Consider the following 18,565-nt stretch of genomic DNA (forward strand, 5'->3'; position numbering starts at 1 on the left):
GATATGCCAAATCAGTGAACTGTTAGATGCAAACTCTTAAATGGGCTCTGTGTGCTCACCGTGGACACGCCTCATTAGGAGTGATTGGATTGGAGGCAGTAAGTTCTGGAACTAAAACAGGCTCCCCGGGCTTTCTTCGGATCTTGGCAGCTTTCTCTCGTACCTGCTGCTCCAGCCCTGCAATGTCAGGCTTCTCTGGAGCTTCTGGCTTCACTGGCTCCTCCCCCAACTCTTCCTCACTGTGCTCATCTTCCTCTTCCTCCTCATCCACATCCTGGGACTGCTGTCTCCTCTGCTTCTGTTTCTTCTTTAACGTTTTCTGAACGCAGCAGAAACAAAAGCAAGCCAACATATTGCTTATTTTTTATTTATTAAACATTTATTTATTTTTATTTACGAATTAGACATTTTCAAACGACAGGCCTTAATGCAAATCTAATGTAAATATCTATGTAGATAATTACAAAAAAGTTCAAAGTGCAAAGGGCAAAACTTAATGCACAGTAAAACAACAAAAATTACATCTAATTGTCAAACTACACAACCTTTCTGCCAATAGATGTTTTTTTTTCTGTTTTATGATAAAAGCCACAGACATACTGTTGCACCAACCTGCTTCTTCTTCCAGGACTTCCACTCCTCGTGCTTTCTCTTGTACTCATTCAGCTTTCTCTCATAGTCTTCCTCACTCTCTGCCTGAAGCTCCGCCACCTCGGCCAGGATCTCTGCCTCCTGCTCCTGCTCATCTAAAGCCCTCTGAATCTCCTCCCTGAGGAAAACATCAGATATAAGAAAGGGGAAATAATTAGCAGGGAAGTATTTAGTATTATTACATGTTTGGGTTTTAATAGTTTTGGATTATTGCTCTTTAAATTCTCTTTTATTGTTATAACTATTATTTTTACTATTATTACTGCTTTTATTTTTGTTAGTTCATTTATTTATTTGAATTTCTATTGTATTATGTACAAGTTAGTTTTAGCTAATTTTAATCATTAAATTTAGCTTTTATTTTCTCTGTCATGTCAATCCCTGTTTCTGTAAATGCTTGGCTACATTGAAAATGAGGGCTGCCCTCAATGTACATCCAAGTTAAAATAAAGGTTGATTGATTGATTGATTGAAAGTTATGAGTTATGACTTGAGAGACTGATTGTCTCTCAAATAAGACTGATTTGACTTATTAATGTTAAGTGTCGGGTTAACTTACTGCTTATAGCCGGCTTATTGATGTTTGTTGGAAAATGTAGGTGTTCACCTGCTGAAGTGTGTTGGGTTGACTCATGGATGTTTTTGCTAAGTGTTGAGTTGGCTTGTTGATGTCTTAAAAGTGGTCTGGATTTGATTATTGAGGTTTTTTCTGTTGCCTTATTTATGTTTGTTGAAGAGGCTTGGTTTGGCTAATAGATGTTGAGTGTTAGGTTGGATTACTAATGTCTAAGGTTTGGGTTGGGATATTGATGTTAAGTGTTGGGTTAACTGCATTGTGTTTGCTGCAGTGTGTGGAGTTATTATGTCGCTTATGTTTAGTTTATTAAGTTTAGTTATTAGTTTTAGTTTGTTTATTAAGTGTTAGATTCACTGATTTACATTGTTGTTTGTTGAAGGTTGACCTTCTGACTTACTGATGTTTCTAAAATACTGCTGTGTTTACAAAGTGTTTTTATAGAAAAACAAGGGAGCTTTAAACTTAATTCTCAAACATCACACATCAGTGTGAATTGTTAGTCAATCGAGCACTCGGGACAAAGTGCCAATCCATTTCTCTTATTGAAATATCTTTAAAAACCTTTGGCTTTGCTTATGAATGACTGTGGAACAGTGTTTGGGTTAGTTTTTAGATTTGTTGTTTTGAGTTATACTAGATATGCAACTGTTTTGTGATTGTCATGCTGTTCGATTGTTAGAGTTCATACCTTCTGATGTAGAGTTTATAGGGCGTATTGGTGCATCCCTTGTCTTCCCTCAGTGATTTAAGCTCCTTCCACACTTTTATGATGCTTTTCAGCAGAGTTCTGTCCTTCTCCTGCTCTGTGTCTCTCAGCTGACGTGTGTGTCTGACAAAACAGCAGCAAGACATAAACTGAAAATAGAATTTATAGCAGAGATTCTAAAGTCTAAAAACTTGAAAACCAATCTGGCCTCTATAAGTTACATTATCTTGGGTTATTTAATGTAAAACAATAATTAAAAAAAACACCAAAGATTCATTCTATTGCATCACTCAGTCTGACTTTAATTACTTACCTCACTTCTTGTTTGTACTCTGCTATTCTCTGCTGGGTCACATGACTGATGCCTTCTCCACTATGCAGCTCCAGCATGTTACGAATGGTATTTCGCAAACCATTTAACTGCACACATACACATAAAGACAAAACACTGTAAAATCGTGTTACAGTACTCTGTAACAGAAATTCTGTAATCATGAACAGCAACTTTAAACTGCAAGCTTGTGAAGAGAAACAGGTAAAGAAACCTCATGCTAAATTACCTTATCAGTGAGCAGGCAGGTTAGATTTTTGTGCTGTCTGCTGAGGTACTGGTCGTAGAGCTGGGCAAGACGGGCCCCCAGCACATGTTCTTTGCTGAACAGGGGATGATGGGAAAATATAAGTCCAGACACGTCCACGTCCAGCTGGTAGTCTCCCTGTGTGTCCCCGACACCCGCAATGTAGCGGTTCACGTACTTAGACTTAAGCGGCTGAAAAAAAAAAGGTAAAAACGTATTTCTGTCATTTCTGTATGGCTCTCTCACATCCTGACCAGTAGAGCAGTGGTTCCCAACCTATGGGTCGCGACCCAACCTATGGGTCGCCAAAGATCCACGATGGGTCGCGAAGCCCTCTTGATTTTAAGGGGTTTCATTTTAATACTATATATAGTCTAGGGTAAGCAAAATTCGCCGCGCTGCGCTGCGCTCTCTCTGTCTCTCTCTCTCTCTCTCTGGCACACGCGCGGGCGCTCTCTCCTGCAGCGCGGAGCTGAATTCAGCGCGAGGCTGTATATAATAATATAATAATATAAGAATATAAAACTCAGTTTAGTTAAATAAATGAAAATGAGTGAGGGCCTGTAAAGTTAATCAATTATTGTCCAATATTTGGACAGGTTGAGGTTTTGGTGAGCTGTTTTACTGATTTGAAACTGAAACTGATATTATTCTTTTTTTTTTTGTTTGTTTTTATTTTATATAAATTATTTTTTATTCATTTTAAATAGTTGTATTATTTTATTGATCTAATTTTTTTTTTCTTCATAAGATAAAAATTCCTTATGTTTTATGTATCAATTTTTCCTTTTTTACGTGTTTATTTTATTAATCTATAGTAAATGTCAGTTTTTATTTGTCATTTCTAACCCCCCGCCCCCCCCCACCCCAACCCAACACTTACATCTTTTACATTTGGGGGGGGGGTTATGTTGGGTCACCAAAGCTTACAATGGTAAAAATATGGGTCCCTGAAGAAAAAGGTTGGGAACCACTGCAGTAGAGTGAGGTATATGGATCAAAAATTAAATCATATAATGATATTCTTGGTGATATGATAAAAACTGAAACATATTATATATTAATTTTAAGAATATACTACTGCAACTAAACAAACATTAAAGTTCTATTTCTTATTAATGTAACATGAGAATATTTAACAGTAAAGTTTGTAAATTTTGCAAAAATTTTGTGCATGCATTTAAACAACAAATATGAACAATTATACCAAAATGTTTAAAGCTTTACAGTAAATAGCAAAGCATACTATACAGGTGCTTTCAACACAGAACACAGCTATTATCAGGATATGAACTTTTTCATCATTTAAAAAAATTCATACAATATGGCACACAACTCTTAAACAGCCATGTCCTGTTGTCCACTCAATTCTGGTGCACATTTGCATTTCTAACGTGCTGCTTATAAGAGGCGTAGACCAGTTTTTTCTGTTCTTCTCTCATCTCAAAAAATATATAAAACAGTGAGTTTTTTTTTCATGAAATAATACCCTCTAATATTTTACAAAGATCCAAAGGAGATATGACACTTTCTAACACTAAGCCAAATTATTATCTCTTGCTGCAGTCACAAACCCTGAACCAAAACCACTTGTGTTTATTATTAATGCCACATGTCACTTTAGGCTTTCATTCATGTGAGAAAGTGCGGAATTCATTAGGGAGGTCAAACCAGTGCTTCACTGCTTCACACAAACTGTCCACTCTGAACTTAACAACAAAGTTCCTGCTCCACTGATGACCTCATTACACATCTGGAGCCACTCCTAGTGCTCACGCCACTCATGCCTGCAAATATTACTGGCAGGTCTTGTTGCTTAGCAAAAGTCTGCATTCATGGACAAAAATGAGCACAGGGAGATTGAGGTGTGGCGTTTTTACATCTACAATAAAGTGGGTATTCAAACGTGAAACACATAAAAAGGTGGGCTTTCTGAAATAAACCAGATGGCGAGAATGTAATGTATGCAATGCATACAATCAAATGATCCATTAATTAAAGTGACAGCTTGGTCAGTTTCAATTACATTAGTGTAAGCTAGATTTGTTTAGTTTTACACTGGAATAAAAAAAGTGATGGTAGATAGTCACACACACCAAACCACCCATCAAACCACCTACCTATCCTCCTACATATCTACTTACTTAAACCCACCTATTCACCTACCTACCTACTCACTCACTCACTCATGCACCTTCCTACTTATTAACAAACCTAAATACCTACCTTTCTATTTACCAACCTACCTACTTACTTTTGTATGTCACCACCCACCTACCCATCCATCTACCTACCTGCTTTTCTCCGACATACCCACCAACTCAACATCCTACCCACCAAACACCCTAAACAGCCACTCTCTCAACCACCTACATACATAAGAACATTCAGCCACACTAGCATTAGTGAGGACAGGTTCTGGATCACAAACGGAACTCAGATTAGATGGGTGAGCACACAGATGAGAACACATGTTTAATGCAAAGCAGCTTGATGTACCTTTCTGTAGACAGTCTGCAGTGCTGGGTCAAGCTCCTCCTCCAGATGATAAAGGGGTGGTCTTGAGGAAGACTCTTTGATTGGGTCAGGCAAAGCCAAGATCCGCCCGTCATCTCCAAACCACTTTTTGCCCTGATCAGAGAGAAAAGGTCACAGTATTTCAGTGCGCACATTAAAGATGTTTAGACACATGGAAACTTTTTGGATAACAGATTAAAGTAGCTCTTCACAAGCAGACCATTCCATATCCCACTGAGACACAGAAGTTGATATTAGCCAAACAGGTCCAAATCAAACACAGGCTTTAGTTTTACTGTGTTGTTTTTTTCCTGTTTAGATTGAAATCTCAGTGACCTCAGAGAGGCTTTGTACTGATTAACACTTTAATGTCCTGATCAACATTTTGTTAGAGCACATTTATTTAGTAAGGTGTTGAAATGAACTCAATCTGATTAGGCCATTATGCTATCCACTAGGGGACGCTGTGCTTTTTCAGTTGTTATCCGTAAATCATTCCACACATTGCTTTTGATGGAATTTTTGTCCAGCAGTTAATAGTTTCAGAGGTTTTGACAAAAGTCTATGGACAATTGGATAAACTAGGATACTTTTCATTTTGGATATTTTTTTGCATTTTGTTTTGTTTACTAATATAAGTGTATTAAAAAAAAAGGTAATTGTGTTTTCTTATTGAGGATATTAAAGGTTTAAATAAAGTCATATGGATGTCATTTGAAAAGCAGAGTAAGATAATAAAGTGATTTACACCCCAACTACCTAAACTGATATTTAGCAAAAAACATCATACACATTAGAAGGCTTTGATTACAGTGAGTGTGGCAATAAATACAGGATCTCAAAATCAATGACATCTGGCACTGTGATGCAGTTGTATATTGCGGTTGTTCCACATCCATCAGAAAGTGCTACTCTAATAAATAAGTTCCTGTTTCTCAAAAAGCTGAAGTTTCCCTGAAACTTCAAAAAAAATGAGGTTTCAGGCTATATTTCCTAGTCAGAGCAAAACTATACGACTACGCAATAAGCTCAGTTACCCCATCTTCCTTCAGAATGCGATTTTCCAAAATGTTCTGATTGGACAAGGCGACAGGTGGTCTTTCCCCTACATAAAGTCCCTCATCCTCCAGGTAGCGGGGCTGTACATTCTCTGGTAGCTTACAGGAAGCTGGCACTGAAATGCAAAGCACATAGTGGTCATAGTGGTGAATACAGTGTAACTAGAAATACCACAGGAGGGGAGTCCATTCTGTTTAGGAATAAAATCCTGCACAGGATTGGACACCCCTGTTTTAAAACACATCACTAACATATTCTACACACTAATGTCTGTGTTTCATTAGAGTAAAAAAATTATGTTTGCATAAACCCCAGTCCCAACATCAACTTTTGTCACTCAAGACCATCATGGAGCCTCCTGTAATCTTAAGGGTTATGTATTGGCAAGCATGCTACAGATCAGGAGACAGGGGTTATGATTCAATATAACACAAGTGTGTAAGACTGCTGGAGGAAAACATGCCAAGATACATTAAAACTGTAAATAAAACCAGGGTTAATCCACCAAATATTGATTTCTGAACTCTTAAAACTTTATGAATATGAACTTGTTTTCTTTGCATTATTTAAGGTCTGAAAGCTCTGCATATTTTTTGTTATTTCAGCCATTTCTCATTTTTTGCACATAAATTCTTCAAATAATTTCTATTTGGAATTTGTGAGAAATGTTGACTGTTGTTTATAGAATAAAACAACAATGTTAATTTTACTCAAACATAAACCTTTAAACAGCAAAATTAGAGAAACTGATTTAGAAACTCAAGTGTTCTCCTTGAGTATGTATCTCCTTGAGCTGTATATTGCGATACTGAAAGCAAGGCGACATTATGTGATTGTTAAAAAAATAAAAATAAAAGTATATTTTATAAAAGCCCTTGTAATCAATTAAATGTTCAAGGCAAGGCTGCATTCTGTGCTGTACCAGGAATAGGAGGGCCATCTTTACTACCCAGATAGACCAACTGTGGCATCTTTAAGGGTGTACTCACACTAGGCAATCCATGACGTGTCCGGGCATGGTTATCTCCCAATAACTGGTCGTTTGACTAGTGTGATTGCTCTGAACTGTGCCTGGGCATGGTACACTGACCCGTGCCCTTGCCCACTTAAAGAGGTGGGCCAGAGCAAGGTTCACTTGGGCTCGAGCACGGTATCGTGCAACAAGAAGATGAGAGCATACAGCAGCAGCTGGAAACAACACACAGTAATGCTGATTTATTTGGTCAAATTCGTAAATACCATCTAGCTCATGGATACCAAAGATTCATTAAACACTGTCAGGAAAGCTGAAGAAACTGCGCAGGCAGGTGTTTAAATCTGGAAGCTCATCAGATGAAAAGGATCAATTTGCATGGTATGATGCTGTCGATAAAATAATCCATCTGAAACCAAGTAGCCATCCTAATGTTTTGGAGTCTGAAACACAGTCTGACCTATTGGACAGCTTTATGTAGGATGTAAGTGTGCTCAGGCACAGATTGTTTAAACACAGTGTGAGCGCAGGCACGATTTAACCAAACTGTGCTTAAATGTGAGTAAACCCTAAGACTTAAACTTCCACAATGATGGCACCTTTGCATAGGCAGAGCCCCTCAGGAACCACCTGGAACCTCCTTTAATCCCTGGTCAGTCCATCAGCATCCAAGACAAGGCTTTCTTAGTTTAAGCATTTGTTTTAGCATTTAATATGTTGCCATTAGTCATTCAATCCTGACTGTACCTGGTCTCGTGCTGGGAGTGAAGAAAATCTCCCTCTCTCTCAGGACTCGTCTATTATACCCAATATAATCTGCCTTTTTCAACTCTAAAAAGTCTTTTGCTGACTGATCAATGATGAACAAATCCTCCTCTTCATCCCGGACCAGAGGAGCATCTTCATCCTGAATTTCAGTCATAGAAATCAACATGTTACTCGACAAGCAAATAATTTGAGGAACTTTTTATATATGTGAATATAATGATGAGTATGTGTATGCAAGTGATGACAATATACTGGTCCCTTTGGCAAAATCTAATGTCTAATCATACCACACCTGTAATCATTTACAGTATTATAACAATCCAGGGTGCATTATTTAGGTATTAGATCAATGGCTTACCCTTTCTCTGGACTCATCCTCTCCTTCACGTGCTCTTGCCCTCCCAGTTTCTTCCTCTTCCTCCTCTTCATCCTCCTCCCCCTCATTTTCCTCATCATCTGTGCTTCTAGTTTTTTTCTTTGCTCGATCTTTACGTCGGCTTTCTTGGGGTTCGGGATCAAAGTTGAAGGTGAAGAATTTGTAAGCCTCCTCCTCAGTGGGCAACCCAGTTTCTGTCTGTTTAAAGGAAGAAAAAATGTGGTTTTACTAAAAAAACAAAAAAAAATGTGATGCTAAGTATTATTATTGTTATTGCCACTACTATATTGAACTAAGGCTGCACAATATTGGTATTAAAAATTTTCTTTATTTAGCTATATATATATCGCAATATTAAACAATGCAGGGCCCATGATGTCATCAGCCCCACCCCCACCCACACGCTGTCTCGCGTCCGGAACAATCAAGAGCTGAGTCAGTGCCGGGCACTCAAAACCCAAGAAAAACAGCAAAACAACAGTAATCAGGCGTTAAAATGGCTTTTTAAAGGAAAATAAGATCGTTTTTCTGTGATTAAAAGCGTGATTTCAGCTGTAACTGGAAATATTTGTGCACAATTTTGCTGGACTGAGGTGCACAGCTTTCAACACGTGCGTTTACACTCACCCCCCCCCCTCCCCCACCCCACTAGCGCTCCCCCTCCTATCTCCTATCCTTGAGGCAAGAATCAAAACATTGCAATATGACATGTTTGATATACTTGCCTTAATGTGACTATCTCGCATGTGCACATCACAATGACTATGCTTAAACGTTATATCAGGGTTCAGTATAGCCCTATACTGAACCCTGGTTCAACAGATTCCACACTTTTCAAAGTCAAAACACTGATTACATGCCTTCATTGATGTTCACTGTTAGTTTTGACTAATAGGTTATAGTGTAAAGATATATAGATAGACCTTTTGTATTACACACCTTTTGAAGAATGTTCAGTCTAATCTACTACAATAAAAATAATGCACCCTTACCCGCTTGTCTCGTGTGGCTTTTCTGGCTGCATCACGAAATTTCACTCTGGCAGCAAAGGAGGACTCTTCCTCATGGACGTCCAGGTCAGTCTGCAAAACCAGAACAACGACATCATCTCTATTACTGAAGTTCATGTGCAGAATTTTGGAAATTAGCAAAAATACTGGTTTGACAAATAAGTGCTGTTTTTTCCTGTGAGGAGGACTGCATTTGCTGTTAAATGTTTAAAATAATAAATCAATACAATGACAATAGTGAAGATTTGCAGGAATTTAAAATATCTCGATTCTGAAATATGTGGTAAAGACATCACCATCAGTGGACAGAGCAGTGGATGGTAATGATCAGGACTAGCAGTGTCCGGCTAGAACTGTCCGTAAGAACAGACAAGCAAAATCAGGAGACCCCACATGTATATCCTAAAGGTCAGTGCAGCATTCTTTAGCTTTTATTGGACATGGCAAAAGTCATGGTAAACAAAACTAGCTCATGGCCCATGACATGTGGCATGCCAGGGTAATTGGGAGGAACTAGATAGACAAATTACTCAAGGAACATCATATTTAAGATGACAGAGACAGAAAAGCTTTTTTGGAAGCAAACTGCTGAGACTGGGTGGGCGTACCTCTCTGTCGAACCTGGTGAGTGTTTCCCTGTCTCTGGGACCCCGCAGATGACTGGGCTGCTCCAGGGAGGCCTCCTGCTGCAGCAAACTTGCGGCTTTGGACTGGTGGACAGGTAAGAGTGTTAGGTATATTAGAATTGCCTTTATGATAAGAACAATAAACAGAACAATCTGGGGATGCTCCGAGTACTTGGCAACCAAATATATTCTGCAAAAAACAGCTAACTACTTTAAATGTTTGGCTAATAAGTGAAAAGGCTGCATGATTCATACAAAACAATGACTAATGAATTCAAAATAATTAACCTAATAAATTAACCTCTATTTGCTTTGTTTCTATGTCTACTGGGGGGAATCGTATTGTATGGTATTTGTTACAATTTTGAAAACAATTAAAAAACATGTTTTTGTTGCATTACATTATTTATTGTGTTACATAATTGATTTAGTTACATTATTAATATTATTTTTGTTTTACACTATAGTTTTATAACTGCTTATTCTTTTAAAAGCAAGACAAAATACATTTAATTATATTAATATTTACTCCACTTAAAAAATAGCTATATTAATAAAAAGCATAAAAAAATGATATTTGGCCTTCAGTCAAATGTTCTATTTTGTTCTGTACCATTTTTAGCCAAAAATCTTCATGCCATTGCATCCCTAGAATATAACCATACAACTGCACATTTCTTTTGGTTCCTAATGATAACATTTAGAAAGTTGAATAATACAATAAAAAAAAAACATGACAGTTACTGACAGTTACATAACTTGACCTTTTGCTGTTGTTGGTGGTTCAGACTTTAGTTGATGCACTGTAACACTGCCAAGTTGCAAAACAAGCCCTCAAGTAAATGTTTTGAAATCATTCCTTTCCTGTTTCTCCCCTGTTCCTTCCATTTGCTTAAATAAACCAGCAGAAGTTTGACTTCAATCCAAGCAAAAAGTAGCTTTAGCCTACATTTAGTGAGTTAACTTACCCTGGCCACTCTTAGCTTCTCTCTCATACGCTGCCTCATTGAGCTCTCTGAAAGACTGGAATCAGCTCTTGCAACAGGAAGGGGAGGAAGATCTGCAAAAGAGAAGAGATGGGGTTAAGCGATATATATGATACATATATTTTGTATTATGACACATGACTGTGGGCTTTGTTAAACATCTTTCCATTCATATATGTTTGTTTTTGCTTTTTCCTGGACAAGGTTGTGGTGGGCGATATTTGGAATCATTGAAGGCAATAATACCTTATAAACAAGGTGCCAGTGCACAGCAGATTCACACCATTAAATTTATGGCACTTAGCTATTATCACTCTTATCCAAATCAATTAGCCACAATAGGTGCCACAAGTATAGGCCCAATCCCATTTCTAATTTGTACCCCTACAAAACAGGTTGTTAAATGTAACCCTTCCCCATTGGAATAGTATCCCTTAGAAGTGGTGTTGGTGTAGTGCAGTATAGTCACCCAAACTAGAAATCAATCCCCAATCTTCTGCATGGTGTGGTAGCTCTAGGGCCAGTTTAGCATAGCCAATCCACCAATCTAGCGCCATCTACCTACCCGGAGGGAGCAAAGCCAATTGTGCTCCCTCTGAGCATCGGCAGCTGATGGAAAAGCTGCATGAGTGGGGGTTTGAACGCTCCTACTCATAGTGGCAGCGCTTTAGACCGCTGGACCACTCGGCGCCCGTAAGACCTCTATTTTATTTACTCAGATTCATTCACCTCTTTGTAATCTGACTGAGCGACCTTCCTCTGCCAGGGTCTCCACTGAATGCTCCTCCTGATCATGCTGTAGCTCCTGCACAGCTGTGATCTCCTCGTTTACCATCTCTTCCTCTGGAGGACCCTCCATCGACATCTCTTCTAAGAGCTGTAATACAGGGGTAAAAAGTCAGGTTATTAGCCACAATAGGCACCACAAGTATAGGCCCAATCCCATTTCTAATTTGTACCCTTCCCTTTGTTGTTGAGCATAACCCTTCCACATTGGAATCGTAACCCTTAGAATTCGGACAACCCTTCAAGAACCTGCTGACAACCCTGCCGGGTCGACGTGATAGCAGTGGCATCATAAGTTTTTAAAATTGGGGCACGCTGCTAATTGACAGTGATTTCTCATAGCTCTCTGTTGTGCCTTTGAAAAGTCTAACAAGAATTGAGCCACCCTTTTCTTAGGCACAAATGTGCAAAACAGGCGGGTAGGGCTAAGTGATAGGACCAAAAATTTCCATGTGACCCACTTCCTCCTTAATCACTGGTGTATTCCCGACTGTTTTCATGCAAGCCCAAGTCACACGACTGCTTAAAAAGCCTTCTCTCAAGTTGATAACTACAGATCGGTCTCACTACTACCCTTCCTTTCTAAATCTATAGAAAGTGCAGCCTCTCTGGTTTCCTATCCCTAAATGACCTCCTGTACCAGAACCAATCAGGTTTCAAAAAAGGGCACTCCACTGAAATGGCTCTGCTGTCTGTGACAGAAGCGCTAAAAACTGCCAGAGCGGCAAGACAGTCCTCAGTACTCATTCTGCTGGACCTCTCAGCTGCCTTCGACACGGTCAACCATGACTTCCTCCTCCCTATACTCTTAAACATAAGTATCAGGGACAATGCGAAATTATAGTTCAAATCATACCTCTCATTTGAGGTGTTGTAGCTAGGCTTGCTGTCCTCAGCCCATTGCTGTCCCCAACCCCACTGGGGTTCCCCAGGGCTGAGTGCTAGGACCCCATCTACACCACCTCTCTAGGTCAGGTTATCTGCTCACATTGCTTCTCTGATCATTGCTTTGCTGATGGCACCCAGCTATTCCTGTCATTCACGCCCTGAAGACCCTTCGATCTCTGCACGGATATCACAGTGCCTCTCGGACATATCCGCATGGATGAAGGAACACCACCTTCCACTAAACCTTTCCAAGGTTGAACTTCCACATAACGTCCAACAAAACTTCACCATAACCATCAAATCACTCACTTTCCCCGACAAAGTTGCTTGGATCCTTGGTGTTACGGTTGATGAGCAGCTATCCTGCCTCTTTGTGCTTTACAACCAGACAGATTTGACCAACACCTGGTACAAGCAGTGGTCATCTCACACCTCTACTACTGCCATGCAATGCTAACGAGCCTCCCGGCCTGTGCAGTAAATCCAATACAGATGCTTCAGAAGGCAGCAGCATGTCTGGTCTTTAACCAGCAAAAATGGGCACGCTACCCCAATACTCACTGAACTCCACTGGCTAGCGGTTGATGCTTGCATTAAATCCTAAGTCCTTACGATTGACTACAGGGTGATGACAGAGCAGTTCTCTCCTACCTGAACTCACTCCTGAAGGCTTACGCTACCTCCCGGCCACTGCGCTCCTCCAGTGAACGTCGCCTCGCTTTACCAAACAAACATTCACACAAAGCAATCCAGACTGTTCTCATACAGAGTTCCCCAATGGTGGAACAAACTACCTTCCACTACCAGATCAGGAGAATCTCTCGCTATCTTTAATAAACTCCTGAAGACAGAGCTCTTCAAAGAGCACCCACTATCCTAACACCTCTAACATGCTAACTACTTCTAACCTCATTTTCTTCTTCATCTCCTTTCCCCCTCTATCCCACTATTCCCCTTGGCCTCCTTTAAGCCCTGTCCATTTTTTTTTCTAGAACTTCTATGACCTCTATTGCTAAATGTAAATAATGTGTAAGTCATTTTGGATAAAAGCATCTGCTAAAAGAAATGTAAAGTAATGTAATGAAATTAAATGGGATTGGGCCATAGACTTCCTCAACCCTCAACCCAAAGGTTTGCAACTTTGATTTTGGAGACAAAACTCTGGAGACATTTTACCTTCTTTTTCTTCTTCATTCTCTGTGCTTTCAGCGAGCGTCGTAGAGTTTCACCTGGATCATCCCCTCTGCCAGTCAGTTTCTGATGTAGCATATTATTACAATGCAAGGAGGTTAACATACATATTATGAGATGTGTTATGACTATGAGATCAGACAAGAGGTCTTCTAAAGCTCTATTAAATTTATAGAGACCAATAGAAGTGTTCTGGCCCAGAGTGAAAATTTCCTTATAAGTAGGTGGAGCATCAACATAATTGTAAAACTGATATTTAAAGGTAAATTGCACCATAATGTTGTTTTAGACATGTTGTTTAAGATATATTGTGTTGCTAGCAGAGCCTGTCCAGATCATCACAAATATGCATAACTGAGCCCAAAGATATGTTTTAATATATCTGAGCTAAACAGTAACTGTGCATTAAAATGTGCAGATAGTTGTTGTCTATAAAATATGTGTACCTAGAAAACTAGGGAATGTCAAATCAATTTGATAAATGTTATCATTTCACTGTAGGGGTGGGACAAAATATTGATATTGTGCCCACAGTTAAGTTAAGGCTTTAAGTCAAAGCAAGAATGATGTTAGAGAGTTCAGGATATTAACTTAACTCCCTAACTTATTACAGAGAACACAGTTCCACTGCTCCACAGCTCAATGTGGAGGAGAGGGGGTCTGTAGGCATAGTGTGGATAGGTACATTTGCACATCTGTGTCAACAATATGTGCAACTTAAAGTAGTTCAATGCATTAAGCAGAAGGAGAGTCCACAAATATTTAGGCACATACTGAGTCAAAGTTAGCATTGGAGGGAAAAGGGATTAGAAAGGACTATTAGCTCTACATAGAAAAGAGGTCTAGATCAGAGGTCACACTTCTTATTCACAGCTAACTCTGGCTGCTGGTTTACATTCTTATCAAGCAGAAGAGCTCCTTTTAAAAAGAAAACTAGTGGTGACCCCTGATCTAGTATATTCTACACCAAGCACAATCAGGTCAAGCTTTTAGTGAAGAAGGAAACAAAGCAAAGATTTTTTTTTGCAGGTGCTTAAGCAATGCCACTGAAGAGCCATTTTTGGTTCTATAAAGAATTAGTTACAGGGTTTTTAAATAAAAAAACTCAGTTTGAAAGTGAACCTAAATGTAAACCAGCTGCAACTGTGCATGTTGTGTTCACACAGCAAGTAAAGAGTAATTTTTCCTGGTTTTCTTAAGTATAAATGAGATCTTGGACTACTTTTTGTATAAAACATAATTTTTAGAACTCCAGATCTGATACTTTCAGCACAAATACTGCTACCCTTCCCTTTTCAGAACAAAACATAATAAAACTATTATTATGTTCTCAATTATCTAAATGCTGCAGTCTTTCCACAGTGGTACAACAGCACTTTTCTATTGCACCCACTTTTATTTTTTATATTAGCAACTTTTTATTTAGATTTTCATGTGTGAGATTTTAGATATCTAAATTGGCCAGTCTCAGTTCTCAGAGTCTCACAGTTAAAATTCAGCTACTCTTGATAAGGCGTTTTGAATTTGACAGAATAGCAGCTTGTTAAGGCAAGCCTCCATGTTCTGTGCATTCTTATGAGTTGTACAGAACCTTCAAATTGATAAAGAACCTTACTCTCTTGTAACCAAAAATGTTTCTTCTATGGCATTGCTCAAAGAACCATTTGTGGAACCTTTATTTTTTTAAGAGTGTTGAAAGGACCGAACATCAGGGTAAGAAACTTTGTTCTAGAGCACAGCAGGGCTGTTCTGGAACATGATAGGACAGAACACAGCAATAAATGTTAGAACGCAAGCTGAGGCGAATAGAACCAACCTCCACCGCAGTGCGTTCATTCTCCTTAGTCACATCAGAGTCGGAGGGAACCAAAGCCTAACAGTAGAGTACAGAGAGTACACAGAGCGTCTTACCAGCTTGTGTGTGTGTGCTATGTTTGAGTATGTTAGTATGTGTTCATGCTGCCCCAGCACCTCAATAGGCATGTTGAGTCATGCTCTTTTGCTGAAGTCGTCTGCAGTTAACTATAAACAATGTCTTTGTGTGTGGATTCAGTTAAAGCTGAGTGTGTGAGAGTGAGCCCCAAGCCCCACATTAATGTATACTTTTGTCAGACTTGCAAAGTGTTGCATTTTAGGGAAATCCCATGGATTAATAAACTGACCTACTACTATAGCATGCTGGCTAATAGTGAAAGTACAGTAAGTGATTATACAATTGAACAAACAAAATTAATTTGCAGACAAAAACGATCTATTTCTGAGAAAACATAGAAGCCAAGACTCAACCACACTGCCGCAACACATACCTGAGTGTCATCCTTCACTTTCCCCAGAGACTCCTGCAGAGCCCTCCGTTTCTTCCGCAGCTTGTCCCTCAGATCACTAGGGAAGAGCACTAAACAGTCAGGTGACCTTAAAACTGGAAACTGCACACACACTCTGTGGAACAGTAGGCTGTGGGGTGCGGAAATGCATGCACTAACCTGAAGGCACTGATTTTGAACTGTCAGGATAGAATAAACTATGTGCTCATTTTTTTTCTCCCAGTGTAATCAAACCAGTTATTCACACCAGTGTCATTATTATACCACATAGACCTTTGAAGTCATGCCTCATTCTGTAATACTCATGATTTGGATCTAACATTGATTTTCATTGACAGAAATAAATGTTATATAGTAAATAAATATGTCCAGAGGGTCTAGCACACAAAACACAGGGTTCTGAACAGATTTTTTTAACCACGATATATATAACAAAAATAAAATAAAAAAATAAAAAATAATAATAATAAATAATAATTTAAAAAGGGAATATTTTTTTTAACAGTCAGTTATAAAATTATGTTCTATCTTTCAGTGTGGTTGGAACAAAAGCTTTTACTTTTTCATTTTTTACAAACATTAACTAAACATTTTTCTGTGTCAAAAGTTAACAAGAAAATCAGGAATTGACTTCAGAGTTTTTATCTTCTTTTTTTAAGGTTTTGTACACTTCTGCCAAGATATAGGGCACAAGCGCTATTTTTTATCCTTTTACTTTGTTTCAGTAAAAAGCAATCAAATCACAACTCAATATGTATTTCTCACTTAAATAAGGTTTGGGCAAAAACATGATGCTTTCATGTTTTTAGTTAGCCTGGGTGCTACTATTATTATTATTATCATTCAATGTGCTTACATTGTAAATCTAATATTTAAGACATTAAACCTATACAGGAACACATGCTGAACTATTCAGTAGACGAAAAGTGTGTTTTATACTTATAATTCTTCTAAAAAGCCACATTTATCTTTGAGGACAGATCTGCACACTCTTAGTATTTTAATCTCAGTGTCTTCATAAGGTAGAGTCACCTGGAATAGTTTTCTCAGCACCTTGAAGGATTTTCTGGAGGTGCTGAATAGGGTTGCAGCGGTAACCAGTTTCACGGTATACCATGGTATTAAAATGCACGGTTATCATACCGTGTGTGTTTGCTTATTACCGGTAAAACGCAAGCCAGCGGAGAAACTCACCCGCGCATGCGCAACTCTGCTCCGCTTCAGCTGCTCAGCACACAGCGGTGAGAACAGCAGAAAGTGCATCAGACTAAACAAATCTCCGTCCGGCCAAAAAAAGGCTAAACTAAAATCAGCAGTGTGGGACTATTTCAGAGACCCGCCGAACGCACCCGAGGATGGTTATCCGATTTATAATCAATGTGGCCGTAAAGTCACAGCTAAAGGTGGACATACGTCAAACCTGTTCTCCCATCTCCAAGAACACCACCCCGCCGTGCAGCGCAAAGTATGTGTTTAGTTTATCATTTTAATCTGAACATAAATAAAATCTCTTTGTAGTCGTGCACAACCCATGCGGTAAGCGCCCGCAAAAGCGCTGAGTTATCCGAAATTTGGGCACGCAGGTACAGGCGTGAAGTGTGTGCTACGACGGATTCACGTGTCCGTGTAAAGGTGCTCGCCGGACTGGATGTGAAAGACGCCATTCATTTACATGCGTTAATTTTCAAATTCTGACGTGCCTGTTTTTCATGTGTTAAAACCAGACTCGGTGTGAAAGCCTTAAAATAGAAATCTCTATTGTGAGGATTATGTCAGAAATAAATACCCTCTTTCTGCAGTATCTGGTTATACACCAACTTGTATAATTTAAACTTAAATAATTGTACTGAATAGTTTAAACACAGGATCTTTACTTCTTAGAGGACATGTAATGTGTGACACGTGTGTGTGTGTGTGTGTGTGTGTGTGTATGTGTATATATATATATATATATTATATATATATATTTTTTTTTATATACACCCTTAATGACCTTAAGAGTAGTGGAAAAACCTGGTTTCCTTCACCTAATGGTGTACAGTTTATTTTTTTTAAGGAGACATTATCTATATAGTTGTTCCAGGTTTCTACAATAAATAGTTAATTGAACAAAAAACCTTTGTTGTAATTTCTTTAAGGGTCAGTTTAATAATATATGTAACAAACTGTGATACCGTGATAACCGTGATACCGCGGTATTTTCTGAGACGGTTATCATACCGTGAAAATCTCATACCGTTGCAACCCTAGTGCTGAACAATAGTTACTGCTTTTCCTTTACGCCTCGAAGCTCCAGCTCATCCCAAATCACCAAGCCCATTTTCAGGGTTTAGATCAGGGGATTGTGGAGGACACACTTTTTTGTTTACTATGTAATTCGACTGTGTCCCTTAATTGTTTTCATGTCTGTAATATTAATCTACAATGTAGAAAATAATTTAAATAAAGAAAAAAAATGACTGAAAATAGGTGTCCAATACTTAGACTGGTACTATATTTGGTATCATCATTTCTTCTCTACTACTACTGTTTCAATAAGTTAGCTCCAG

General features: G+C 38.8%; 1 protein-coding gene across 5 annotated transcripts in view; it reads right to left on the reverse strand.

Moving 5' to 3' along the window:
* cc2d2a (coiled-coil and C2 domain containing 2A) overlaps positions 1-18,565 on the reverse strand; it is a 65,520-nt gene that overhangs the window by 45,842 nt on the left and 1,113 nt on the right. For 4 of the 5 annotated variants that reach the window (XM_049486401.1, XM_022687067.2, XM_049486402.1 and 1 more), the window contains exons 3-18: positions 15,999-16,074; positions 15,509-15,565; positions 13,678-13,758; positions 11,557-11,704; positions 10,810-10,901; positions 9,824-9,925; positions 9,198-9,287; positions 8,188-8,403; positions 7,809-7,968; positions 6,067-6,203; positions 5,012-5,143; positions 2,495-2,704; positions 2,248-2,354; positions 1,917-2,057; positions 613-769; positions 60-319 (exon numbers count right to left, since the gene is read on the reverse strand). In XM_049486401.1, the coding sequence (XP_049342358.1) occupies positions 60-319; positions 613-769; positions 1,917-2,057; positions 2,248-2,354; positions 2,495-2,704; positions 5,012-5,143; positions 6,067-6,203; positions 7,809-7,968; positions 8,188-8,403; positions 9,198-9,287; positions 9,824-9,925; positions 10,810-10,901; positions 11,557-11,704; positions 13,678-13,758; positions 15,509-15,565; positions 15,999-16,074 (2,166 nt within the window). The remainder of the gene's footprint in view (positions 1-59; positions 320-612; positions 770-1,916; positions 2,058-2,247; positions 2,355-2,494; positions 2,705-5,011; positions 5,144-6,066; positions 6,204-7,808; positions 7,969-8,187; positions 8,404-9,197; positions 9,288-9,823; positions 9,926-10,809; positions 10,902-11,556; positions 11,705-13,677; positions 13,759-15,508; positions 15,566-15,998; positions 16,075-18,565) is intronic. The other variant, XM_049486403.1, reaches the window with a different exon arrangement.

The sequence above is a fragment of the Astyanax mexicanus genome, chromosome 13, assembly GCF_023375975.1.
Source record: "Astyanax mexicanus isolate ESR-SI-001 chromosome 13, AstMex3_surface, whole genome shotgun sequence".
Lineage (NCBI taxonomy): Eukaryota > Metazoa > Chordata > Actinopteri > Characiformes > Acestrorhamphidae > Astyanax > Astyanax mexicanus.